A 27,184-nucleotide genomic window follows, 5' to 3' on the forward strand; every position below is an offset into this window, starting at 1 on the left:
GCTTAGAATTAAGGCCAAAAAGTTCTATCTTGGTCTCATCAGACCAGAGAATCTTATTTATCACCATCTTGGAGTCCTTCAGGTGTGCTTTCATGTGTCTTGCACTGAGGAGAGGCTTCTGTCGGGCCACTCTGCCATAAAGCCCCGACTGCACTCTAAAAACTCCTGGGTCAAAAATAACCCATAATGGGTTATTTTTGACCCAACTCCTGGGTTAAAAAGGGACCAACTAATTTATGGGTTATTTCAACTCAGAAAATTGGGTTATGCTTTTTGACCCAAATTATGGGTTAAATACCTGACCCAAATGTTGGGTTTAAAAAACCCAACATCTGGGTAGAAATAACCCAAAAATTAGTTGATCATTTTTTAACCCAGGAGTTGGGTCAAAAATAGCCTAACTTGGGTCACTATCCCAGTATGCCTCATTTCAGAAAATAAAACTTTGTTTTACATTATATTACACACTTCAAGCACTTTTACATTTTTATTGCATTAAATAAAAATCTATAAGAAAAAACACACACTTGGACATGTTTATTTTCATATTTATTTTAGGTCACACTGTAATAACAATATTAGAAATAAAAAATAGAAAAATAAACAACAATTCTCAGAAGAGCCTCAGGAATTTAAGCCTGGGGCCAACTTTGGGGACAAGATTTTTGATAGTGTCCTCATCAAAGAGAAGAAATGCCTCCTCATCTATCTGAAAGACAGAAAACAAGACAACATTAGTATTGTTAATAAGTCGAGACAATTGTGAACCACTCACCAGACACTCTTTCATTATCAAGCAAACAAATAATCACTTTTAAGGGAATGCAGTGGCTTTTTTTTTTTTTGAAGAAGTTGTGACTTTCACAAAATCTTGCACTGACACATTTAAGTCTTATTAAAAAAAAAAAAAATGTAGGTATAGAGAGATGATATAAGGGCAATAAGAGTAAAATGCTCACCTCTAAAATTCTCTGTCAGCTCAGACAGCTGCCACTCAGTTAGCTTGTCAGCGACAAAACTGTCCATTCAAAATGACCTGGAGAAAACATAGCAATATAGAGGTTAGCAACAATTTGAAGACTTGACCCGCTTCTTTAACTCTCACTACTTCAGCCAGTAGAGCACTGTATAATATGATAAGCACGGCACAGCTGATAAACATAACTCAACTATTGTGTTGCCTCGTCGCTCTGTAGCCACGGCTATGGGGCTCGCACACCGGAGAAGCGCCGCGTCGCGTCTAGGACAACTCGAGGTATCGCTCACCGGACGTGCACTCTCTCAAGGGGCTCGCACACCGGACGCGAAGCGCAGCGCCGCGTCTTTAAAATTCGAACACATTATTCTCTATGAGTGTAACGGGGACACACACACACACACCGGCGGTCTGTCCGCGGCACCCAGCAACGGCTCAGGACCGTGTTCAAAATCGCGTCCGGTGTGCGATAACGTTACCTCGAGTTGTCCTAGACCTAGATGTTGTCGTGATAGCCGCGGCTACATGCCAACCACAGAATTACCACGGCTAACGCTAGTCTCAACGTAGCAACGTATATTTTTTTTTTTAGCAAATGGTGCTAAACTAGCAACAGGGACATGGACACAGAAAAGTTAACATTACATCAACACTGAAAATACTCTCTTACCTTGAATATAGATGAAGTTGCACCGATGAAGCACAGGCCAAAACGGATCGAGCGCGAAGCGACGGTTATTTCAAACGACTGTTGTGAGAAAATTCCAGAACAACTGCGAGAGAGAGAGGGAGAAAGCCAACCCTATAACCCAGAACATGGGTTACTCTTTGAAAAATAACCCAGAAACCCAAACAACCCATAAATTGGGTAAAAATATTAGCCCTATAACCCAGAAAATGGTTACTCTCTGAAAAAATAACCCATAATTTTAACCCAACACAAATAACCCAGAAAATGGGTTGAAGAAATAACCCAGGAGTTTTTAGAGTGTGGTGGATGGCTGCAGTGATGGTTGACTTACTACAACTTTCTCCCATCTCCCGACTGCATCTCTGGAGCTCAGCCACAGTGATCTTTGGGTTCTTCTTTACCTCTCTCACCAAGGCTCTTCTCCCCCGATAGCTCAGTTTGGCCGGACGGCCAGCTCTAGGAAGGGTTCTGGTCGTCCCAAATGTCTTCCATTTAAGGATTATGGAGGCCACTGTGCTCTTAGGAACCTTAAGTGCAGCAGAATTTTTTTTTGTAACCTTGGCCAGATCTGTGCCTTGCCACAATTCTGTCTCTGAGCTCTTCAGGCAGTTCCTTTGACCTCATGATTCTCATTTGCTCTGACATGCACTGTGAGCTGTAATGTCTTATATAGACAGGTGTGTGGCTTTCCTAATCAAGTCCAATCAGTATAATCAAACACTGCTGGACTCAAATGAAGGTGTAGAACCATCTCAAGGATGATCAGAAGAAATGGACAGCACCTGAGTTAAATATATGAGTGTCACAGCAAAGGGTCTGAATACTTAGGACCATGTGATATTGTTTTTCTTTTTTAATAAATGTGCAAAAATGTCAACAATTCTGTGTTTTTCTGTCAATATGGGGTGCTGTGTGTACAATAATGAGGGGAAAAAAAGAACTTAAATGATTTTAGCAAATGGCTGCAATATAACAAAGAGTGAAAAATTTAAGGGGGTCTGAATACTTTCCGTACCCACTGTATATATATAGGCTATGTATGTTGATAATTAATGTTAGCCTACTCAGTAGTAGGATATTTGTATAAGTGTAACCCAAAATTGTCTGTGTAAATTAGCTAATCAAGCTTCAACTAACTTTAACACGATTTAAATTTGTATTTGCATTATATTACATTTATGCGAATCAATAAATGAGGTGATGATGGATGATTCTCTGTATTAAACAAGCAGTTACTGTCCTTATAGTGTAACAAACGTAGGCAGCTTGTTTTTTAAATAGTATTTATTTGAAACTTTTTATGAAAAGGTGTCTTTTTAAATGTAGGCTAGTCGCCCCAAGAAAACATCATGATTCAAAGATACATTGCAATTATTTTTTACAATGATTTTACTGTTTTCTAGAAGGCATCAACCTTAAAGTAACAAGAAAAGTTCAATCTTACCACCACACAATTGTTTGAGATATTTTTGTTTATTTCTTCCTTATGGCCAAAGCAAACAGAACAAGCATACATCGTATGCCTTATTTTCACATTCCTATAACATACACCTTTCATAAACATTAATATATAGACATAAACATATTCACTATGCCGATAACAAAGAGTTATTTTCATGTTGGCCAAAAACTAATATGATTTAGTATTATGTTTATAATTTTTCAATTGTTTGTCTGTTTTTATCTGCTTTCAATAATGGCCTAATTAGACAAATGTTGAAAATAATTTTGGAAGATATTATGTACCCGTCACCAATATATTAAGTCTCCCTATATATATTCCAAAATTGAAAACAATGTTGAATATTTATAAACACTGCAACATCATTTGGTGGCCTAGTGTGTCCCAGAAATACCAAAGTGTACTGAGAAAAAAAGAAAAAAAAAAAGGAGAGAGAGAAAGAGAGAGAGAGACAAAGAATTTTGGCATTCTCATTTTATCACCATGTAAACATTTTACAAACTGTTGACATATTATGCATTACCTGCTTTTCATAGAAAATTAGATATGTTGGAACAATAATCCTTGGATTTATAGCTTTTCCAGAGTGTTAATGAGTAATACCAGAGAATGTCTAATAAGGGGAGAACTTCCACTCTCAGTAAACTTCCGGCTTCTAAACTGGTTGCAGTTCCACTCTGGTTCCATATGAGGGCGCTCACAGGACGAGTGCAGAATGAATGGAGGTCTATCGAGCTATCCCCCTCAAAATCCACTTTTCTCAGGATATAATTTTTTGTCTAGTAATTTGAATGTTGTATTCGAAAGGAGATGCAAAGAAATTACACATTGCTGGGTGTTAGATTTTTTTAGAGTCACTTATTTACTTTAAAAAGTCTTTTAAAATGTCAATGACGTCATACACATCGTACGACCAGAGATACTGCTTTACGACAATCCTTCAGTCACTTTGGTGCTGCGTTCATTAGCAGCGTTCATTAGCAGAATGCTAGTGTGTTATGGGCAACAACAACTCAACCTGTAAGAAATCGAAAGGAGACAAGTACTCGTTCATTCAACTTTCGACCAATAACCCATGTTGAACTTGCAAAACCTACAATCAAATCTGAGATTTCTCAACGGCAATCGGGTGAAAGAGACAAATTTAGCCGTCTAGCTCCATAGACTCCCATTCACTTTGCACTCATGGGCGGTCGCTCCCAGTGGAACTCTGGTGGAACTACAACCAAAATTCGGTACAATAGGACTTAATAGGGAGTGGCCAGGCTCTCCGACGGCCTCTGGTAATACAAATGTATCAGGCAATTAGCTAAGCGAGGGTGACCTCATACTCTGTACTACGGTGGCCCAGTAGTGCACAACACAACGGAAAATGTACAACACAACGTAAATAAGCCACAACACAACGAAATAAAGCTGCAACACAACGGAAATGCTCCCGACCACTAGAGGGCTCTCGGAGCGTGATAAAGTTAGTTTTCCATGCTACTGTTCTATAGTCAGCAGTCTAAAAAATAAATCAACACCTCGATTAGTTTTAACAGTATGTAGCTAACCATTGTATATCGACATTTACTAATTCAAAATCACCTACGTGCATTATAGCTGCATTTATACTCTAGAATGCTTTGACGCGCTACCACAGTGCATGAAGAAGTTGTTAAAACGTATAATTTGTATTAATTAAAATGACTTTTAACATTCAAAAACAGACATGTTCAAAATCCAAAGCTTTATTGTATTGATAGTAGACTGACTTACTACAGCTGACTTTTTTCCAATACCTCCCTTCATGTATTTACAGTAAGCAATTATTTTTTTAGGAAATTTATGTAATATAATAAAAGTTTTTATTTCATTTTATCATGTTTCAAAGGTTGTAGTTCCTATTAACCAGACTGACTTACAACAGGTGAAATTGTGCTAAAAGCTCCCTTCATGCACAGTACACATTTTATTTTTATTTTTTTATAAAAACATTAAGAACTGTAATTCACCTAAAGGGTTTTTTTTGGTACCAAAGCTTGTGGTAGGTTTCTAGTGATCAGACTTATTACAGGTAAAATTGTGCCAATACCTTCCTGTAATTCTGCAATTCACCAAATGGTTTTTATTTTTCAAATTATATTATAATAAATTATACGTTTTAACCACTTAGTGGAATTGCCTGACTTTCCTTTGGGGATCATGCGCTGTGGTTGCGCGTCAAAGCATTCGAGTATAAATACGCCGCTATAATTCATTCTAGGTGATTTTGAAGTATATTTTATGTCGACATACAATGGTTACATACTGTTAAAAGTAATTGTGGTATTGATATATTAAGACTGCCGACTCTTATAGAACAATGGCAAGGAAAACTAACTTTACCGCGCACCGAAATACTTCTAGTGGTCGGGAGCATTTCCGTTTTGTTGTGGCTTATTTCCGTTGTGTTGTGGCTCATTTCCGTTGTGTTGTGGCTCATTTCCGTTGTGTTGTGGCTCATTTCCGTTGTGTTGTGGCTCATTTCCGTTGTGTTGTGGCTTATTTCCGTTGTGTTGTGGCTCATTTCCGTTGTGTTGTGGCTCATTTACGTTGTGTTGTGAACTTATGTTAGCTTTTTAAATTTCGTTGTGTTGTGCACTACTGAGCCACCGTACTTTACTCTCCATTTGCACATTTCTGTGTCAGGGCAGTTGAGCATCAGAGCACATATGAATATGACCTCCAATTAAATTAAGTGTTATAATCAGTCTAATAAGTTGATAAGTTGAATCCAGAGTTCCTTATAGCTTCTGTACACTATTTTGGTCTTGTTCCAAGATGAGGGATGTTTAATTTGCAGCTCTGCCTATTTTGACCCTTTGAAACCTGGGGTTAAAGTTAGGAATTTCACAGACAAGGCTTAAACCTAGTCCCAGACTAAAATGCATGTTTGAGCTGTCTAGCAACTTGCACTGACTTATCTTAAAATATGTCATATATTGTTTTGTCTCAAGATGCACACCAGTAATGTTTTTTTTCTAAAGCACATTTATAAAAGCTACTTAAATGCACTAACTGAACTAAGGCCTAATCCTGGCTTAATCTAAGCCCTGTCTGTGAAACCGGGCCATTTCAGGACAAAAGGAACATGACATTGGAAATCAGAAGAAATCCCACAAGAGAAATAAAGTTATTACTATTTACAAAGAAATACAGAGAAAATGGAAAATCACTTAAAGGCAATGATTCATGAAAGAGACATGAGTCTCTAAAAGAGGTATTGAATGTGGTTCCTGTCCAGTTTTCAATCAAAACTCATGTTATCTCCAAGAGATGAAAGCCTCCACTGGCCTCTCGTAACTCCTCTTTCTTGCGGGCCTGTACCAGTGAAAAGACCACAGCAGCGAGGGTGTTCCTCCCGAGAGAGATCCCTCTGCTGGTGATTCTCTCGCCGTAGCTTGAGTTCTTTTCCCTGCTGCTAACAAAGTATGTGCGGACCCCTCCCCGTCGCTCGCTAACCCCTTTGACGTAGATATCTCCTCTAAGCTGTAGCACAAAGCCGTGGTCGGCCAGGATACGGCTCGTGCCCTCCGGGACCTGAATGCGCCCACTGAGCCCTGTGCTGTCCATTCGGCTAGCAAGATTCACAGTCATGCCCCAGATATCATACTGGGGCTTAGTGGCGCCAATCACCCCGGCGACTACAGGCCCATGAGAAATACCTGTGTGATAGAGGAGCAGTTTTATGCACATTAAGGGTCTTTCAGAAGAAGAGCTAATGTAGATACAACATTTTGTAACGATTACAAGGCAAAAGTTAACTCTCATCCTCTCCTCGCATTCTGTAACAAATCCATCCCTAAAATTATACTTTTTTTTTTTGTCCAGAAAGCTTATATTATTTAATTTTTATATATTTTTAATGCTTTTTTGGGGGGAGATTTTGTATTATCTTTTTTTTTTTACATTTACCTTTAAATTACAAAATTTTATAAATAAATAATCATTTGAGAATATTCTTCACATCCTTTCAACTTAAATTCAAAATAACTCTTCAAAACATGCATAAACCAGGTTAGATCCGCTCAAAATATCTCACATTGGGTCAATATTAGTGACTTTGCCGAACTCTTGTGAAAATGTTTTATTTAACATGAAATTTGTGACTCTTGCCACTAAATGTCATTATAGCTCCGCTGGGTCCTGAAGTCAATTTCTTTTGTGTGTATTCATAGTTCATATTCAGATATAAAAATGTTGTTCAAGAAACAAAATGATTTTCGGGTCAAAATGACCCGAGGGAAGGATGATGAAAATTCTTAAGATAAATGCCAAGAAGTTCCTAAGAATGTTCTTAAAACCTAAGTGCAATTCTTAAACACAATCTTAAAAAGTTACAAATATTGACAGGTTTTCTTGTTACTTGATTGAAAGGCAGGTATTGCTGAAGATTTGTTGAATGAAAAACACCTCAAAACCTGTAGAATTGCCTATAGATTAATGTAGTTATAATAATAAGTTCACAGACTATTTTCATCGCGACTGGCTTGGAGTTCATGGATTAATTTGCGCTCCGTCTTATTTCGTCTGTGCGTTCTGCCTCGCTAGTTCTAGGTAGAATAGTGATTTTCGTGATCGAATGGTGTCACTTCAGAGTAGCCTACTCGTCCACATTCCTGGTAGTAATTTGTATTATATGTAGCTAGTGTTGTGTTGTAGGCAGCCTAAATGACAGGATGGAGATAATCCTAACTTTAAGAAGTTATTTATGATGATTTTTAAGAGCATTCTTTTCGGAAATATGAATACTTCTTAAGCTGGTTCTTTACATTTAATAAAAAAGACAAGAAAATTCGTAAGAAAAGTTGTTTGGGAATACAAAATATTCGTATCTTTAAAATAAGAAGAATCTTATATAAGCACTTGTTTTTTGTGTATTACTAGTAAAGAAGTTATTTTAGAAAAGCACAATCTTACCGACACGCAACTGGAAGTTGTTTGAGGTACGTTTGTTTATTTCTTTCAGAGTTTCTTGCATGGCCAAAGCGAACAGAACCAGCGTACTGAGGTGAGCCCACTCGTCTTCACATTCCTATGAAATACACACAATTGAGCCTTAATTTACAAAAATGCAACTTTTCAGTTACTAAACTATTTAATTACTATTAATTATAATGAATTCATATTATTGAATTTTTAACATTTATTATGTTTTTATTAATTTATTAAAAAAAATAATTGTTATATCCTTCCTGACCAACATGATGGTCAGAATTAAAATGTTATTATTTTTTATAATTTACAGTTCTGCTCATAAGTTTACATACCCTTAGCAGAATATGCAAAATGGTAATAATTTTAACAAAATAAGAGGGATCATAAAAAATGCATGATATTTTTTATTTAGTACTGTCCTGAATAAGCTATTGCACATAACAGATGTTTACATATAGTCCACAAGATAAAATAATAACTGAATGTATAAAAATGATGTTCTAAAGTTTGTATACCCTTGAATCTTACTACTGTGTGTTATTTTCTGGGTGATCCAAGATCCAAATGTTTTGTGATGTTGTTCATGAGTCTCTTGTTTATAGAGCACTCGGAAATTACCTTCGGAAATTACGCAATATCCTTGTGGAATGTTTTGAAGGCGAGTGCTCCGAAAACAATGACTCATGAACAACATCACAAAACATCTGGATCTTGCTTCATATCTTGGATCTTCTCCATATTTCAACCCTTTCCAAAAGCAAAAGTACGATTTCGAAATCCATTTTACACACTGAGGACAACCGCAGGACTGCACATAACTTTTACAAAAACATTCACTGAAGTCAAGGCGGCACTTTTGGAAAAATGTCAAATATTCAGGATATGATGGAAATCTAAAGGATGTGTAGTATTTTTCTGAAGAACAAAGCTCAGTTTAACTGCTCAGGACAAACAATGGACTTATGAACAATCATCACAAAACAAGGGCTGTGGAAACTTTGTAATGGGGTCATTTTTTATAAATTCAATTATTATTTCTGACTTGTGGACAATGTGTAAACATTTGTTATGTGAAATATCTTATTCAGGACAGTACTAAATAAAATAAATACGTTGCACATTCTACAATGGCTATGAAAACTAATGAGTAAATTCTTGTATAACATCTTGTTATTATACATCTTGTAATTGTATAACAATTTCTTGTATATTTTTATCTGATTCCAATATTGACCTAATTAAACTGGTGCGGATAGTATTAACAACAAATATGGTTGTCCAGTAGCCTGTAGTACTGGCATACATTTTGAAATCACATCATGCCAAGGTGTCACTCACCTGTTTTTCAGGAGACAGTCCAGAAGCAGCCATGTAGCAGCTGCCAATGGTTTTGATTTTCTCTATGTCCTGGAAGTAAGGCTCTTCCAGTAGCTAAGGGGACAACCGAAGAAAAAAAAAAAAAAGAAAAAAACTAAGTAACCCTGTCTCTGAAATATTTCACTATAACAATGTCTAATGATAAAAGAAGTGAGTGTTTGCACATAGCCAATACATTCCATTATTAACATCTGAGCTGCTATTAGCCGTTAAATCACTGAGCATGTCCAGGCCTGGGCTTTTGACGACATTTGTTACAAAGAGGATTACTAAGCACAAATCCATGTACCTCATCAAAGTCAGCGATGATCTCATTAAGAAGACGCAGACACTCCACATCTTGATGAATCAACTCTTTCTTCTCGTAATAATCTGTAAAGTCTGGAATGGAAGCAAACATCACCCCAACTCGCTCGTACGATTCAGAGAACAGGTCCTTGAAGCCAAAGAGTTAATACAGTTGTGTTACTGTTATACTTGATTAATGAAGAGGGCATAGCTTCTGGAACAATTGAAATAGACCCTCATTTTGAAAACAGCTTGACAATGTTATTACTTACATTATTATTTGTTATAAGTTTAAACTATTAGGGTCTGTCATTAATAATCTACGCAACTACCTCATTGTTCCGGTCTCTCTCGAGAAAGTGGCGAGCTACATGGCCAGGAAGAATGTTGTACAGCAGACACTCATTATGCTCCCTCAGTTCCTTCATGTCCTCCACTTCCTGTCTGGCCTGCAGACGCCACAGGAAGTCAAGCCTGGCTGTAGTTTCTAACTGTAGGTTCAAAAGCAGTAACAATTTCTTGAAACATACTGAGATAACTTAAAGGGTAAGTTCACCCAAAAATGAAAATTCTGTCAGTAATTACTCACCCTCATGTTGTTCCAACCCCGTAAGACTTTCGTTCATCTTCGGAACACAAATTAATATATTTTTGATTAAATCTGAGAGATGGATCACTCCTCCATAAGTATGGAGGAGTGGTATCGAATCTTGCCGGCCCATAAAGTTAGTAAAGACAATTTTTTAAATAGTCCAAGTGACTACAGTGGCTTAACCTTAACCCTAACTTTTTGGGCCGGCAAGTTTCTATGGGGTTGGAACAACATGAGGGTGAGTAATTATTGACAGAATTTTCATTTTTGGGTGAACTAACCCTTTAAAACACAAAATATAAATTGCATGTCAGCTTTGATTGTTTCAGTTATTTTACAATGGGATGATAATTAAAGCTAAGTGGGGATTTGGTTATTATTTATTTATATAATTAAAAATAAATATATTTATTAATTGTTAAATAAATATGTAATAATTTTATATTATTATATTATTATTTAAATCACTAGTATATGCATTCCTATAATACATTTTTTTAATAAGATGTTAATATACTACCTGTCTACTGTTGTAAAGGACGACCACAACAAACATGGCCATTAGCAACACAGAAATGCCTTTGCGTCTGAGGTACTGAGATCTGGGAAAAACACACATTTACACACATAAGAGGGGCTACAATTCAACAGTCCAGGAAGTAATTTGTTGGGGTATGAAAAATGTTCTTGACTTTCTAAAAAAGTTTGATGTACTATATAAGGGTCAGTGACAAACAATGATGACCAAGAGGATGAAAAGGAAAAATCTGCATTTTAAACATATGCAATTTTACATTTAACAAAAATGTCTGTAAAATTTCAAATGTTATTCAAATTTAAAAGCTCTAAAAAGGTAAAAAAATAAATAATAATAAATTCCTTTACACTTTAAATGCACATTAATCAAAAAGAAAAATTCTTTGAAAGGATATTTAAAATGTACTTTTAAATTTATAAATATCACCAAGTTATGAAAATTACTAAGTTTTCTTTGTGTTAATCTCAACTAATATTGCTTTTTCATATTAAAAAAAACCAAAAAAAAAAACCAAAACATTTTTTATATTTTAAATTTGACCTGTAAATATACTGCTACTTTCAAAACTGTAAATGTACTCTAAACAATAATAATAATAATAAATTGCAAAAATGGCTTATTCATTGTTGAAGTGCCTAAGTGTCTTAAAATCAAACACATTGCCACATTCAGAAACTTGGTATGATATGGCCTCTTCGATAAAGCAAAATATTGTACCTCTGAATTTGGCCGTTTTGGTGTTGGCGGATAAAGAGCACATGGAAGGCTACCTCAATGAGGTATGTGTAAACTGCAATGACTAACATCAGTACTGCCAGCTTCAACAGACAGCTGAGTCTGAGGAACACAGCACACGTCACCATGGCCAACACACCACTAAAAACAAAGAACTGCAGAGAGACAGAGAGTTTTATAGTATGCCTTATAGTGTAGTCACAGGAATGGTATTCATGAAATAGTACCAGATTAAGCATTACTGACACATTTGTATTTAATATGTATCTACCGTACCTCAGGATGGGTGCAGATGTTCACAGTCAACTGTGAGCCTTGTTTGGAGGTCTTGATGCTTTCCTCATCCTCTCCAACTGTGTTACACCACAACTGTACAGCAAAAAGTTGGGTTAAGAGAAGCATTTTAATTTGGCCCAAGAAACTATCAATTCTGGCACTCACAATATCACAGGAGGCCACACCGAAGTTAATAGTAATAGCGGTGAGGGTGAGCAGGTTACGGATGCTCTTGGTCTCGTGGATCCAGCAGCAGAGATGCTGTAAGTATGGTGGGGAGCGCTTAAATTCCTCAGCCAGTGTTACCAGAAGCAGTAGCATGTAGATAAACAGGAATACTAAAAACTGGATTACCATAGGACAGATTCTGTGGGGGACACATGCATTCAGAGCGATATATCGAAAATGTAACACATTTTAAAATTCAATGAAAGTCCACATTAGGCTTTTGAAATAATGATAATAATAGCTCACTGTGGTGAGGGGATGAGGGCCTGAACAGCCATGATGAAGAGGAGCACGAGGAAAGAGCAGGCCAAGTTGGACTTGAACATCTCATCTCGCATCTGAGAAAACTGAAAGTGCAAATTTGGTGTGGGCCTACTTGTAAGCAAAAGTGCTATATGACGTATAAAAGCTGTTCCTCTGCAGTCCATACCTTTCCCTCAATGTGTGTGTCTTTGAAGACCAACGTGAAGGGTGTGATGTGTTCCTTGCGCATTCGCTCACTACTGCGCACCTCGATGGCCTGCTCGATTCTCTTGTTGATTTCTCGAGACCCGGCACAATGGGGAATAATCTGATTGGGCAACTGCATCAGGGAGCCATTCGTGAAAGTGGCTAAGATCTAAAAGATGACAATACAAAAAGCATAGCAAGTGAAAAGAAAATCTATTACAATTATTATGAGAGATGGATGACCTGTATAATGTGCTTGGCATACACATACACATATATTGTATGTATGTATACCAAATTGTGTTTCTTAAAATGTCTGTGTGAATTTGCTGCAAACTTACTTTCCCTATGGGGACAAATAAACTGAACTGATGTCTGGTTTTGCCCAAAATTGGAGATTTTTTATTTATTTATCATATTGATTGATTAGTCCCCAAGCTAACAACAGCTAACAACTGAAAAAACTATGGGTGTAACAATACATCGTGTCACAATATGTATCGTGGATAGTGACAATATGTATTTTGTACAGTTCACTCAAAATTAAAAGACTCTGTGTGAGTTAAGTGTCTGTTAAGTTAACTGACACTAAAGTTTACAGAGTTTTAGTGTCAGTAATACATTAAACTACTATAATGTTGAATATAATGTATAATAATGCAATGGGGGAATATTTGTGGGTCCTGATAATGCCAAATGTCTTATGTTACCAGTAAAAAGTGGCCTACATAATTCTAAATATATCTAGTCAGTGACAGAGTGCAAGCATATTCGTCTAAAACAACTCTGTATTTTCAGCTTCAGAATCATGAATATTTTATATTCTGGTGTCACCATTATCCTTTGGGTTACCAGCACTAAGTCCAAGCCTATTAATTTCCACCCCCAATGTAATACCAAATTTAGCATTTTAATCAACATTACATTTTTTGTTAACCTTTTGCCACATGTCTTGGAGAATCGCAATAATATCGTATCGTGAGTTCAGCATCGTGATATGTATCAAATCGTGACATGAGGGTATCGTTACACCCCTAGAAATAACACATTTTTGCCTTGAGCACAGACTTCCATATTAAATGCTTACTGTAAACATGATTTTTGTTTAGTTTTACAAATAAGAGACTAGTCTCTTATAAATAATTTTCTAATGTAATCTGCCATGCCATTGATGCTGGTGATAAAGTTTAACTTGTATATGTCCTGGAACATTCCTTTAGTGTACTAAAGAATTCAATGAATAACATAGTATGGCACAATTTAACAGGTTTGATAACTTTACATCTTATCACTAACTAGAAAGAGAAGTAAGATTAAGAAAGGTTTTGAGGCCAGCACAGACTCACGCAGTTCATTCCAATGACGTTGTCAAAAGGAAGCTCAGCACGCCATGTAGTTTCAACTTTGCTGGTTCGCCGGACTTTAGGAGGCCCCTTGTCTTCCTGTGGGGTTTGGCGGATCAGAAAAGTGTCGATCTTGTGTTTGCGTAAAAACTCATTCCGCTCATGGCCTTGACCTTCTTCTGTCTCATATACACCCTCTAGACAGTCCAAGGTGGCTTGTGATATATGAATCCTCCTAATATTATACAATTTGTTTTATTATTCAAATATCAATTGCATTTAGTTAAACATATGACCATGCTAATGATCCGGTGTACTTACCCTGGGACTCCTCCAGCCTCTAGCATGTTGGCAACATCTACGTCCCAAGACCACACATCAAACTGCCATTTCTGCAGACCCAAAACCCCACACAGAACTGAGCCGGAGTGTATTCCGATACGCATGTCCACATCTGTCTTCAGCTCCTTACTTACATAACTGACAAAATGAGAGGGAAGAATAACATTTTTCTGATTTTTGATAATCTCTTTTGATGTCATCAGCAGAAATAGACTTAAATCGCTATAAAGCAACTTGGAAATAATAGAATATGAATATTCCAAAAGATCAGGGGTGTTCAGTCCTTCTCCTGGAGGGTCAACATCCTGCAGAGTTCCAACAGAGCCCAAATCTGCCCCAACATGAAACTTTCAGTAATCCTGACTTCGACAAGCTGGTTCAGGTGTGCTTAGTTAGGGTTGGATCTGAACTTTGCAGGACAGTGGACCTCCAAGAGCAAAATTAGAAACTGTTGCAAAAAGATTTAGTGGCACGACAGAGCAAGTCTTTTGGGGAAATCAACATTTGAATGGCTTGCTTACAATCTCTGGAATTGGAAAAATATTGAGAATTAGACACAAACTCTTTGAGTGGGGGGTGTCTAACACGTAAAATACACACCGTATAGTGTTTATCATGGCCAGACCCAGCTCCACACAGCAGCGAGCATGTGCAGTTTGGGGCTCTGGGACCCCAGACACACAGTAGTAACAATCTCCAAGAATCTTTATCCTCATGCAGTTATTCTCCTAAAATATCATAAGATATCTTTTAATAATCTTCTAACATTTCACATTTCGGCATAAAATAACACATCTGACACTAAAACTAATTGTGACACTTGTGATATTTACAATAGTTACAACAAAATGATTCCTTAGCTCATACAGTAAATGACAGTCTGACACGCATTGACCAAAACCCTTTTCCCCAACTGCCTGTAAAACTCAAAGGTTAATCTTTCTCACCTCAGCAAGGCGATCAAAGCGACCGAACAGCTCATTGAGTGTGCGCACCAATTCCTGAGCCGACATGGTCATGGAGAGAGAGGTGAAGCCTTTTATATCAGCAAACAGGATACTGAGACAAGAGCACATATATGTTCATTTCATGAACCATCCTCGCGGTCTAAATGTGCTGGAAGGTAATACTGCACAGGAAGCAGTGTGTACCTGACGTCTTTGTATTGATGAATGTAGGTCTTATGGAACTGTTGAGGAAGTGATTCATCATCCATAGAAGTCATATCACCAATCATCTCCATAGCAATAAACCGAGGAAGAATGGACATCACCAAGCGTTCCTAACGCAAAATGATTTCTCATTTCCTGAGGTTTCATATTAATGATCTATGAATATCATATTAAGTCAAGAATCACAAACCTGTCTCTTGTTCTCTTGCTCCATCTTGACTCGTCCTTCAATGCAACGCCGCGTCTCAAGGAAGGCCTGCCTTTGTGCACGATCCGATAAGTAGTGGATGAACAGTCCTGCAGTATTCATACCCATGTACAACAGACCTTTCGCTAGTAACTGGATGAAAACCATGAGTAAAAGTTAGCACAGTAGCTGAAATGAACAAGACAAGATTCATTAGTTGATCTCTCAAGTCGACAAGTGGACAGTCTTGAGATTCTGATACTGGTGTGCTCATGTGCCATAATAATGGAACATTTATCCAAAGGAAGACCAAGCACAACTCCAAAAAAAACACAAACTTGACTCAAAATCTCAAGGATAGTTCTCGTGATCATCTTCAATTTCGATTAGGCATTTATGTCTTTTTACTTTTCGACACTAAGGTGAAAATCAAAAGTGAACTTTTAAGTTTGATGAGCTTTAATCTTGAGTCCTTTTTACCTTTCTTACAATGGCTGTGTCATTGTAGTTCCTAAGGGCATCCACTAAAAGGTGCAAGGCAGCGGTGAGGAACCCTGTGCAGATGGACCACAGAAGAGGTAGGGGCAATAGCGTGTAGGTGGCGAACAGGGTGAAGAGCACATACCAGGACTGGTCCTTCTCCAATCCATATACCAAACTACCCAGTGCCTGAACAGTCTGGGACAGCCAACTCGCCAGCCCAGCATAGCGCAGGTAATCTGGACACATCAGTCCTTTATAGGTCAGAACTAAGACGCATATGACTGCTCCAAGTGCCATGAAGAGCCCAGCAAACCATCCTTGTTGAAGGTCCACCATCTCAGGGGCCACTGCCAGGTATATGAAGAGAATATGGAGTTTGGTAAGGATATCGATGACATTAGTGACTACAAGGGAAGTTCGGCGCTGACCAGATGAATGATGCTGGTACAGACGCTCGAGATCATGAGATTTGAACTTGTGGTGGAGAGCAGGAAGGAAGATTCCACGCACCGTGGAGCCCCAGCTTACAAAGAAGTCTGCGTCACTGAGTGAGTCTGTGGACTGCCGAGTGGAGGTGGAGTTGCGCTCTCGTAATGGATGGATGCGGGCCGCAGAGGAGCGCCGCTTGTGCATGCCAGCATTGCCCCGTGCAGCTTTGTTACGAATCTGCCTGTTGATGTCATCGATGTAGGCATCAGTAACAATGATTTTGTGAGAATTGGCTGCTCGTCCCTCGTGGTGCATTCCTCGTTGGTCGATAATGTGACGTACCGCATTCTGCCACATCAGTTTCTTGCGTTTTAGGTGAGGCGGGGGAGGCGCAGATGTGCATACCTTAGGTGAAGCAGTGACTTCTGTAGAACTCAAAGCCATTTTCTGAACCTTATCTGAACAGGCTTTAGATCCCAAAACTCAGATAAAGACCTCTATCAACTGCACAAACCTGAAACAACAGAGACAAAATATTTAATCTTTTGATGAAACTCAAAAACAAACTTTAAAATGATTTAACCCTGCATGCAAAATGACAATGCACGTCAAACAAGCCCAATACCCATAACATGCCCTCAGAATGCATCCAAAACAAGTTTAATACACTCAAAGACTCCCAAAACAAAGTTAAATACCCCCCCCCCCCCCCCATACCCCTAGAACAAGTTCAATATCCCCAAAATGAGTTCAATAATAAAAATTAGCAGAGAACAAAATAGATTAAAACTACGTAAACACATGCAATAAATGTAAATGAAAGGATACTTGCCATTGATATGGTCTTGTATCAATGCATGCATCTGCTCCGCCATGAACAGTAGCCCTGGTACTGATCCAGACACAAGCAAATATCTAATATGGCACATTCTTGTCCCTCAGTGGTGTAATGCTCAGCAGCTGAGTGCAGAATGAGTCTTCTTTGACAGTTTTCCCTTCTGCCAAGCTATTCACCATAACTATGCAAAGCATAGCGATGTAAATGACTTGTCCTATTATGTTACCATTCAACCATATTATTCATCACCTCAGCATTGGGTGCAGACAACCTCACTCGTTTAAAAGATGTCCTGTCTCCGGATGATTGACTCTGTCTTGAGAGCTGAGTAGCGTTGTCTTCAGGTAATGAAGTGATTGCTCTGCCAGATGGTCTGAAAAGCTGTCCTGACCCTTCACAGAGGTAGCAGAGCACAATCTGCTTATCCTATGGAAGAATCTCGACTCTTGATGGATATGTTTAGAGGCAAAAATAAGTGGACTTGAACTCAGCACAGTCAGTGAAAGAAGAGTTTGGGATGCAGATGCACATAGACACACACGCACACAGTAATAGGTTGAAATATAAGGGATTATCTACTCAGCAATAGCGCACGTGATCCATTAAGGCCTCACGGTCACAGCTAACAGGATAATGTCCATGGCAGGTGAGTTTATGTGTGGAGGCAAGAGCTAGGTTAAAATCGAATTGCTCTGGAAATTTATTTTTGGAAAGCCCTGTTTTGTTTATTCCATGTTTCAAATAGTTGATTAAAAGTGTTTTGTTTTTTTTCAATATCTAGTCTATCTTGCCCAGATACATTATTAGACTTAAAAAGGAGAAAAGGCAATAATTTGTGATTGGTTGAGATCTGCTTTTGAGCAGACACAGTGCAGGGTTTTAGTTAGCAGGCTGGGCCGCTGATTCAGGGAATGTGGGAAGTAAGCTGGATAAAGTGCTTCTCACTGATCTGGTTGCCAACAATATGTGCCAGGTCAGAAAGTGACTGAACCATCTGTTTCCGTCTCTTTAGTGGATGACTTGGGCTAAACAATGTTGAGTTGCATTTACACACTGGCTTAATTTTCGAAGTATAATATAATACAACAGGGGCCATTCACACAGAATGCGTTTTTGAATTCCACTTCTGCTTTTCTATTTTTTTCTAGTTATCTGACCGTTGCGCTCGCGTCTTTTGAAGTGTCTCATGCATTACGCATTCTGAAAACGTGGTGCTTTAGTTAAAAGGTAAAAAAGTCCAACTTTTTAAAAAACGCATCTCTAGACTTTGCCCTGTGTCTCTATTTTTAAACGCAAAATAATTTCTGTATTAATGGTCCACAACTCTGTAGCTTTTGTGAAACTGGATTAGTTTGTAATGTTGTGATTTAATAATGCAATTTTCAAAATCAAAAGGGACCAAAAGTGATTTAAAATTATTCCTTTATTACGCTATATAAGCCGAATGAAGAAAGTAAATGCTTCTGTGCATAAAACAGAGACACTTTTCCCCATTGAGCAGTGGCCTTGGCATTCATTTACACTGGCCTCATCTTTCTATTCTGCATAATCACAAACATGCTTCTTATTCATGCTTTAACACATTTTATACTCAGACATATCAATGTCACACAATGAAACAAAAGGTGGAAACAAAAGTGATTTCAGTTAAAAGGTTCAATATTGTGTAGTAAGGGTTGCTAATGAAACATTTAGCAATACAACTCATCTTTTCACATCTACAGATGATGCAAGTCAAACATTGTTCAGATACGTTACATAGTCCAACATAGCGAATAAGGCAGCACATTATGAAATGCCCTTCAAAATAAAAATGAAATAGAGAAAAAACGTGAACTTGTTTAAAAATATAAATAATGGTTAGATTGCACATGTACACCCACATCATGTTGTAAACACCACGGTTCCATAAAAAAATACAACATTTGATATACTTGCATTACAGTGATTATTATTAATATACAAGGGCCAAACAAAACATTGTTGAACTAATGCATGTTGGCACATCTACACAGCTCTGCTAATGTAACAGTTTTATCTCCGTTATTTTTATCTATTCCAATGTTAGTGTAAACAAAGCTCCTTTCTTCTTTCGTTATCCTGGGATCAGATACCATCACTGTGACAGATTCACAGAGAGTTCCTTTCATGGTTAATACAGTTCAGAGTAGAGAAAACAACCATATATGTGTATCAGCAATCAATCATTTTTTTTAGCTTTGCGTTTTGCAAAACCCCCAAAGGTTTTGTAAAGACTGGTAAACGGTACTCTTATACACTAATATAGTCTTGGCACTAGTGACCACAACATTTCATAGACTACCGTTCAAAAGTATTGGATAAGTAAGATTATTTAATGTTTTTTTTTTTTAAAGAAGTCTCTTATGCTCACCACAACTGCATTTAATTTGATCCAGGATCCAGTATACAGTAAAAACAGTCAACTGCTAAATGTTTTCTATTCGAATATATTTTAAAATGCTATTTATTCCTGTGATGAAAAAAAGCTGAATATACCAGTGTATTTTTGTGGAAACCATGAAACATTTTTCTTAGGATTCTTTGATGAAAAGAAAGTTAAAAAGAACAGCATTTATTTGAAATAGAAATCTATTTGAAATAGAAATTATGTAAATGTCTTGTAAAATGTACTTTCACCTTTGATCAATTTAACACAATTGAATTAATGAATTCCTTTACTGTACTGACTTTATGAACGGTAGTGTATGTTTGGTAAATCCATTATTTAAAAAAAAATCATTAGCTTATATAGTACCCAAAAGTAAATAATTTTAGTCAAATTAACAAATTGCATTTGCATGACATACCATGTTTCTTGAACAGGTTGATTTAAATGTATGAAATTTGATTCTCTTCAAAAGACTTGTTAGCAGAATCTAGCATCAAATATGAGAAGACTTGGGATTTTTATAAAACCCAGCTCTACTGTTAAATTGCACTGAAGCAAAGGTATTGGTTAAGTTACAGTACATGTTTGGTGCTGTCCTCTTCTTTGGAGTGAGCTAAGGTGAAGCAGAGGAAAAACTGGGAATCACCCATGTAAGTTATGGTATCCTTGCAAGATGCATTGGGATTAAACAACAGCATTTGAATGCTAAATCTGACTCACAAATAAGTAGGAAAATAAAAGGTCTTGAAACTGTACGTCTGTGAGCAAAGCAGCACAACAGTCAGATGTCACAGGACAGACTGGGAAAAGGAAAGGTCCACCAAAGTCATTCTCGTGCTCGAAGGTGATGTGACGTACATATGATCTGGGCTGAGAGCATTGTTTTCCCTATTACAACTTGACATGAACATGTATATTACATTATAAAGTAAACAGGACAACTGTGGTGACTGTGTCATAGCTGTACATCAAACTCAGCTGTAACTAAGTCTTTGTTGGAGTCCAGAGGCTTCTCCATGTGTCTTAAGCGTAATCTTCACTGAGAAGGGAACTCTGCAAATGCGAGGTAACTCTCCAACTCCAACTAATGGCAATGTGAAGCTGATCAACTTAAAACAAGGGAACATGGTTAAGTTTATGATAGCCTTAAAGGGTCTTAGTGGTCATTTGTTGGTTTTTGATGAAATCTTGAGGCGAAAAAACAAACAAAACACATTTGTGGTGTTACAATGTTGTACTTCAAATATTGTGATAGCATATTTAAACTGCCCTGGCTCACGCAAGGTTTTTAATGCACAATTAATAATCAAAATTATAAATAAATAAATAAATATATAATACAAATTCAACAAACAAAACACCACAGTAAGCAATCTAAGAAAAACAAAAAACTGATTTGAAATAAATAATGTTTCAATGGCACAATGAAGATTAAAAAAAAAATTTTTTATGGCATATCTCAGACATAATGAGGAGTATGTTTGTAATGGAAACCATGTGAGATGCACTTGTGTGTGGACACACGCTCCTACTTGATATTCTTGAGCAGGGACGTGCGAGCGTTAACCACTGCTTTAAAGGCATCCTCACTGCCTGGGGCCACACACTTGTCCGGGTGTAACAGCACAGCCAACTTCCTGTATGCCTTGTTGACTTCCTCCCTATGAGCACGAAATGAGAAAAACCTATTAGTCTCAGTTTCAACACATCAAACAGGCCTTTAAAATGCTGATATAGCAAAACATTGTGGTCTCACTAAAGAGGGATCACAGTGAAGAATCAGCTAATGAAGATAGGCTTGGGCCTGAACAAGGACTGTGATTGGTCAGGCACGAGGAATGACACAAGCTCATGGTTGGCTTCTCAGGGTGTTGGGGAGATCTCAAAGAGGCAGGCAGGAGAGGATTTAGGGATGGTAATTGGATTGCAGGCATTCTCTAAAGATCGTGACCCACATGATTAAACCAGCCAAGCTAACACAACCTGCAGTGTGAATGCTGCATCAATCATGTTAAAACGCTATAATTAAATGGGAAATCTTTCTACTGTATCAACTGTTTATTCTGACATTCTACTAAACATTCCAGAAAACAGATTAGTAAGTACTAGCTTTGGTTTTCTTAAAGGTACACTATGTAACTTTTTTCCTTTAACTAATGAGTCAATACACATTGTTTTTGTTTAAGCCAAGTAGTGAATGATGTATGAGCAGTAAGATAATCATATTCATCTGCACAGTCAGCTGAAGCACAACCAAAACAATACTCTTCCGCAAAATGCATGCTGTTTTGTTTTTCCAACCACTTGAAGGCCAAAGGTTACATAATATACTTTTAATGGTTATTATTAAAGTAACATAAGCAAAGATGGGACATAAAAATAAAAATAACCTATTGACATCAAATTGCTCTTATAACTTTGGAGAGGTTAAGTGAGGTTTAAGAAAATAGAGCAAAATCAACATCCTAAACCAAATGCAACACCAATAGGGCTTGCACTAGTACTATTTTTAAACGATTGCTCAACAAATTTTCCATATTTGGTTTATTAGTGCCACATGCTAGATTTTTGACTGCATAAAGTCTGGAGCACAAAGTTTATTACAACCAACACAGCTGTTTAGGACTGGTTAAACAACTTTACAGAACAACATTTTAAAACCCAGTGGCCAATATGAATACAGTAATATATTTAACATTTAGTTTTGATTTAATTTTAAAAAATAATTTAACATAACATTTAATTAGCCATTTATTTAAATAAATTGATTATCATTTTATTTATTTATTAGTCTACCTTAAGTGTCACCGGCCCACCGGTGGGCCCAAAGCCATAACATATTTAAAACAGTAATATCCTATACTAAACTTAAACTAATCTTGACAAACTGTATATCATTTGAAAGCTTACAATCGGTGACTGATCTTAAAAATAAATTACAGGGGAGTAGTAATTTATCAATTTGCAACAAGAATATTTTCATACTCCTAAGGCGTGTTCAGACCTTAATTTTGAAATAGTAATTGAACATGAAAAAATCATGAAAGAATGGTGGAAATCTCAGTTTGTTTTCATGGCAAGAGTTCATAAGATAACATCCATTCATTTTTTTTTTTTTTTAAAAGGTCTGAAAATGTTTTAAATATAAAGAAAAAAAATAATAGATTCACCATTTGTGATGTGGCAGCGAGCTATAACGCACATACGTGTTCTTTTTATGTATTTATTAGAGGTTGAATTCATATCAAAATCTGCCAAACTTCCCATACTACTTCTGAATAGGATGTCTACTTCATAAATTGTATGAAAATTGTCGAAATATTCACATTGTACATTGTCATAAACTCAAACTTCTATAACTTTTTTTCTGTTTCACTTTCAAAATGTATTTCACTTCTACAAAAATCTGCCAAATGTCTTCTTTAAAACAAGACCAATCCTACGTCTATATTCTAAAGCATTCACCATCAAATACATTTATATTATACAAGAAATCAGAAATTATACAAGATATAAGTTTAAACATTGTCAATATGGTACATCAGGCAAATGCATATATACATAGTAGATACTGTGGTAGAAAATTTATGAATAAAATAATAAAACTGTATTTTAAACTAACCATAATTCTAACAGTAATGACACATAAACTTTACTTCCTCTTTTCAGGGCTAACATTCTAATACTTGGAAACACATTGTACTAAAACGTTCTGTTTTTGTCTATTTGGAGTTATGGAAAATTGTTTAATGCTGACTATAACAAAATCAAAAACATTGTCCCATGACATATTGAGTAATCTTAAATCTTAACCCTTTACTTGTGTTTTTTCTATGTTCCAAGATATTTTTGCATAGGCCACTAACAGAGGGTGAAAAGGAGGGGGCTTGCTTCATATTAATAGAAGTTGACAATATTAAAGTCATGAGTTAGGCAGTTTTTGTGATTTGGTTTCTATGTGTCATGTCTTTATCCTACAAAACCTGATGTATTATTCTATGTGGCTGAGATTTCTCTGAGAACTGCTCGAGAAACTCTCCCGGCCGTAATTAAAGCATTTAAAGGACAATTGCTAGAGTTTGTCTGTCATTTATGCTGCGCAGCAACAAAACAAGTAAGTCAGGAAAGCGAGTTAGTCAGAATAGGACTCGGCCAGTTGTCGACTGAAGACGCAAGAGCTAGAGTATAAAGGTATTGGTGTCGATTTGGAGACGCCACAGATAGTAAGATCAATTGGGTGTCGATTTGGAGAAGCCCCAGAATAGTTAGGTTTAGGGAAAAATCTACCACACTACTGTTCAAAATGTTGGGGTCAGTAAGATTTTTAATCTGTATATCCCTCAGTACATTAACCAGTTTCTGTGCAACAGAGCCCATTATACAGAGCAATAGTCAGTATCTAAAATAATAACCATTCATCCAGAGTATAAAGTACAACATTTCAGCAGCACAAGTAGAGACATGTAGGATTTAGCATAAGTTTTACCTTGTGGCGCCAGGTTTAACCCCCAGCATATCCCAGCTGTCTTTGCTGTTGCGAATGCGTCGGATGGTGTCGGCCTGCTCTTTGGTAAAACCTACGTTGACCTCTGGAGTAGGTCTCTTCCCTCCATTTTCACACATGTCAGTTATGGAGGAGAAAAAGGCCTTTAGAGGTAGACACAGTAGGTAAACAACAGTCATTCATTAAAAACACAAAAGCAGGTTTGTAAACTGAAAAGAGTCGAATGAGACAAACACCTGAAACATTTCATTGATGCCTTCACCACTCTGGGCGGAAGTTTCAAAGTAATGGAATCCTCTGCTCTCGGCCCAAAGTCTCCCCTCACTCTCATCCACCACTCGCCTTTTGGTCAGGTCAACCTTTTAGGGTGAACAACAGCACTTTATAACAGTCAAATCTCAAATAAATCACAAATAATACAGATATTTAAACACTTGTGGCACCTTGTTGGCACACACAACGAAGATGATGTTCTCCATGTTGGCCTGTGAGCCCATCTCCTGCTTCATCTCTGTGAGCCAGCTGTCTAGAGCATCAAAACTTTCCCTCAGACCAACATCATAGACCAGAATCACCCCCTGAGAGTCCTTATAAAACTCATTGCGAACCTGTAAAATACACAGCAAAATTAACCTAGGATCAAAATATTCTATGCAAAAATAGATGACAAGTTCAAGTCATCATGAAATCAAGACAGAAAATTCTTGTTTTTTAATGGAATATTGCAGTATCATTGCACATCTTTTTGTTCCAAATTCATGTACCTTCATAATCTTTAACCACAACTATCCAATCAATTTCCGACAGACAAAATCAAGTCCAGCCCTACATTTTTTTCTTTTCTTTTTTTGACGGAGAAGCCATTACATTTGGACATACGCATGTAACAATAGGAAGAAAAGACTATCCCAACTTCTGTTTCATGCCAACTTTAGGCATTACACATTGACAGCAGCTCTATACTACCACACTGTGGTTAGTTAGATGAATTAATAGAGCAGTAACAAAAAACAATTATGGATTACATTCTATCATAAAAGGAAACATTTGTTTCAACATAATTATTAATATTACTCTATAATGTCAAGTCAAGTCATACAAATATAAAAAAAGCAAGCAATACCTCATAAAAGAAAGGATGTCCAGCCATATCAAAAATGTTTACTTTTATCTCCCTGTCTCGAACCTGAACCCTAGAGGTGAAGAAAAAACTATTTAATTTACATCCCATCAGTGAATCACAGTAATTGTACTTTATTAATTGGAATTAATGTACCTTCTTTCTTTTTTTTAAAGTGCATCAACAAGTATGTGCCAGTGCACCAATAAGTGACAAAACAACTTCTTTAATCATGTTTAAAAATATATATAATTATATTAATATTTAACATTACTGCAAAAAGGTAGATAAATCAATTAAAGAATGAATGAATACAGGATAATAAAATTATAAGTGATAATATTTTGAACAGCAGGATACAAAATAGGTGCATTATGTGCCATGTACAGTATATGATACATTTTGGAAAGGATGTTAGATTAAATTCTTGCTGGCTGCCTTTTGAACATTATATTGAGAAAACACGGACAGATTATTTGTCAAACCCACATCACTTACTTGGTTACGCCATAATCTATCCCAATAGTGGCTAGATACTTGGGCACAAACCGCTTTTCACAGTATCGTTTAATAATGCAGCTCTGAAACAAAAAATTTTAAGAAATATTATATATGTTTTAGGTAACGTTAACCTAGTATGCAACACACTATGCAGGATAACCTAAAAACGAAATCCTACTGAATCAAAAGCTCCTACACTTACAATCAAATAATGTTTACAGTATCAGTATTCATTTACATTAAATACACTTCAAAACATATGTAAGGGGAAATCATTTTAAAAGGAGCATACTTCTTAAAAAGAGAATTGAGTTTGATGTCTGTATGGGTCATACTAGTAACAGTATATTCTTACCTTCCCCACCTCTGCATTCCCCAGACTAATAACCTTAACCCGTAACGACTTCTTGTTTTCTCGCCTCTTCTGAACATTCGTGTCCATATTGCACTTATTCCCAAACCACTTCCAAATGAGGAGATGAAATATCCCAAGAATTCACGTATGACTGTTTGAGTCGGTCCGTCAACACAGTAACGTTACGTTAAGCAGCCTGCTATATGGCTAGTAACAGAGGGCCGGTGTGTCACGGAATATTATGGATAACATTTGTCCATAAATCGTAAGTACATTTCACACATGATATGCTGCCGACAAAAACAGCAGGTATTTTAGCAGGTAGAAATGTTTAAAACTCCACATGCTAACGGGCTAGCTGCCCTAGCAACGACTAACGTTATTTGTCACGCGATTGAAAACAACAGATTCAACAGAGCCTTGTGCTATAAAATAAATATAAAAATCTAAACATATAGTTTTAAAACACCATTTTAAATGATATATTTCCTAAAGAGGTTAATGAAAATTATAATAAGTAAGCATGATATGTATAATCAAAACATAAGGGCAAATTATAGCAAACAGATAAAGGGTTTCTATGGAGACAGCAGCCCTATTACATAGATTCGTCAAAGGGGAGTCAATTGGCTATGTCCAATTCGTGAACGAACCGTTACTTTGAATCGGATCTTCCCAATGAATCAATTGAACCAGCTCACAAAAGCGGACGCAGTGTTGCCAGATGTACGATAATTATCGTATTTGTACGATAATTTTGACCTCTGTACGATGTACGATCAATAATGAAAAAAATCCCATAATGTACGATAATTTCAGAGTTTTCAGTCTTTCGTCCAAACACACATCCTACCGCTTCTCTCTCTGACCCCGAATCATTTCGCAGGCTCGCCTGCCTGCACGCAAGCACACGTATACACACACA

General features: G+C 36.9%; 2 protein-coding genes and 1 long non-coding RNA gene across 6 annotated transcripts; all 3 read right to left on the minus strand.

Annotated features, from left to right (window-relative positions):
• Positions 1 to 532: 532 nt before the first annotated feature.
• Positions 533 to 1,968, minus strand: LOC309479565. Of its 2 annotated transcripts, none has more exons than XR_014199308.1 (3): positions 1,647 to 1,968; positions 960 to 1,036; positions 533 to 709 (listed from the first exon to the last, which is right to left on the minus strand). It is a non-coding gene; the product is annotated as an uncharacterized lncRNA (long non-coding RNA). The 2 variants fall into 2 exon arrangements; XR_014199309.1 differs by having other exon boundaries at positions 1,171 to 1,968.
• A 1,620-nt stretch (positions 1,969 to 3,588) lies between these two features.
• LOC309479225 (adenylate cyclase type 8) lies at positions 3,589 to 18,627 on the minus strand. Of its 2 annotated transcripts, XM_082143210.1 has the most exons (19): positions 17,364 to 18,627; positions 16,100 to 17,045; positions 15,623 to 15,772; positions 15,412 to 15,542; positions 15,208 to 15,319; positions 14,861 to 14,988; positions 14,240 to 14,398; positions 13,922 to 14,153; positions 12,556 to 12,744; positions 12,372 to 12,472; positions 12,063 to 12,264; positions 11,898 to 11,990; positions 11,604 to 11,776; positions 10,869 to 10,950; positions 10,089 to 10,247; positions 9,758 to 9,904; positions 9,430 to 9,522; positions 8,074 to 8,188; positions 3,589 to 6,818 (listed from the first exon to the last, which is right to left on the minus strand). In XM_082143210.1, the coding sequence occupies exons 2-19, from the start codon at positions 16,973 to 16,975 to the stop codon at positions 6,412 to 6,414; spliced, it is 3,549 nt and encodes a 1,182-aa protein (XP_081999336.1). In that variant the 5' UTR covers positions 16,976 to 17,045; positions 17,364 to 18,627; the 3' UTR covers positions 3,589 to 6,411. The 2 variants fall into 2 exon arrangements, with proteins under 2 accessions (XP_081999336.1, XP_081999335.1); XM_082143209.1 differs by having other exon boundaries at positions 16,100 to 18,627.
• A 1,366-nt stretch (positions 18,628 to 19,993) lies between these two features.
• On the minus strand, positions 19,994 to 26,745 carry dnajc27 (DnaJ (Hsp40) homolog, subfamily C, member 27). 2 transcript variants are annotated; one of them, XM_082143337.1, is made up of 8 exons: positions 26,260 to 26,745; positions 25,902 to 25,984; positions 25,407 to 25,476; positions 24,727 to 24,891; positions 24,520 to 24,642; positions 24,266 to 24,426; positions 21,312 to 21,440; positions 19,994 to 20,966 (listed from the first exon to the last, which is right to left on the minus strand). In XM_082143337.1, the coding sequence occupies exons 1-8, from the start codon at positions 26,344 to 26,346 to the stop codon at positions 20,936 to 20,938; spliced, it is 849 nt and encodes a 282-aa protein (XP_081999463.1). In that variant the 5' UTR covers positions 26,347 to 26,745; the 3' UTR covers positions 19,994 to 20,935. The 2 variants fall into 2 exon arrangements, with proteins under 2 accessions (XP_081999463.1, XP_081999464.1); XM_082143338.1 differs by having other exon boundaries at positions 19,994 to 20,888; positions 26,260 to 26,664.
• Between the last annotated feature and the right edge of the window lie 439 nt (positions 26,746 to 27,184).

Source organism: Leuciscus leuciscus (genome assembly GCF_965113295.1).
Source record: "Leuciscus leuciscus genome assembly, chromosome: 17".
Lineage (NCBI taxonomy): Eukaryota > Metazoa > Chordata > Actinopteri > Cypriniformes > Leuciscidae > Leuciscus > Leuciscus leuciscus.

What these genes read in the sequence shown, in the direction of transcription:
- LOC309479225 (XM_082143210.1), bottom strand. Translation starts at nt 16,975, where the DNA reads ATGGCTTTGAGTTCTACAGAAGTCACTGCTTCACCTAAGGTATGCACA. An exon ending in ACGTCATTGGAATGAACTGC is followed by an intron (nt 12,745 to 13,921) that starts GTGAGTCTGTGC and finishes GTCATCTTTTAG; the next exon opens with ATCTTAGCCACTTTCACGAA. An exon ending in GACTGTCTCCTGAAAAACAG is followed by an intron (nt 8,189 to 9,429) that starts GTGAGTGACACC and finishes TGTATTTCATAG; the next exon opens with GAATGTGAAGACGAGTGGGC.
- dnajc27 (XM_082143337.1), bottom strand. Translation starts at nt 26,346, where the DNA reads ATGGACACGAATGTTCAGAAGAGGCGAGAAAACAAGAAGTCGTTACGG. An exon ending in GGAATGCAGAGGTGGGGAAG is followed by an intron (nt 25,985 to 26,259) that starts GTAAGAATATAC and finishes TTTTTGTTTCAG; the next exon opens with AGCTGCATTATTAAACGATA. An exon ending in ATAGATTATGGCGTAACCAA is followed by an intron (nt 25,477 to 25,901) that starts GTAAGTGATGTG and finishes CTTCACCTCTAG; the next exon opens with GGTTCAGGTTCGAGACAGGG.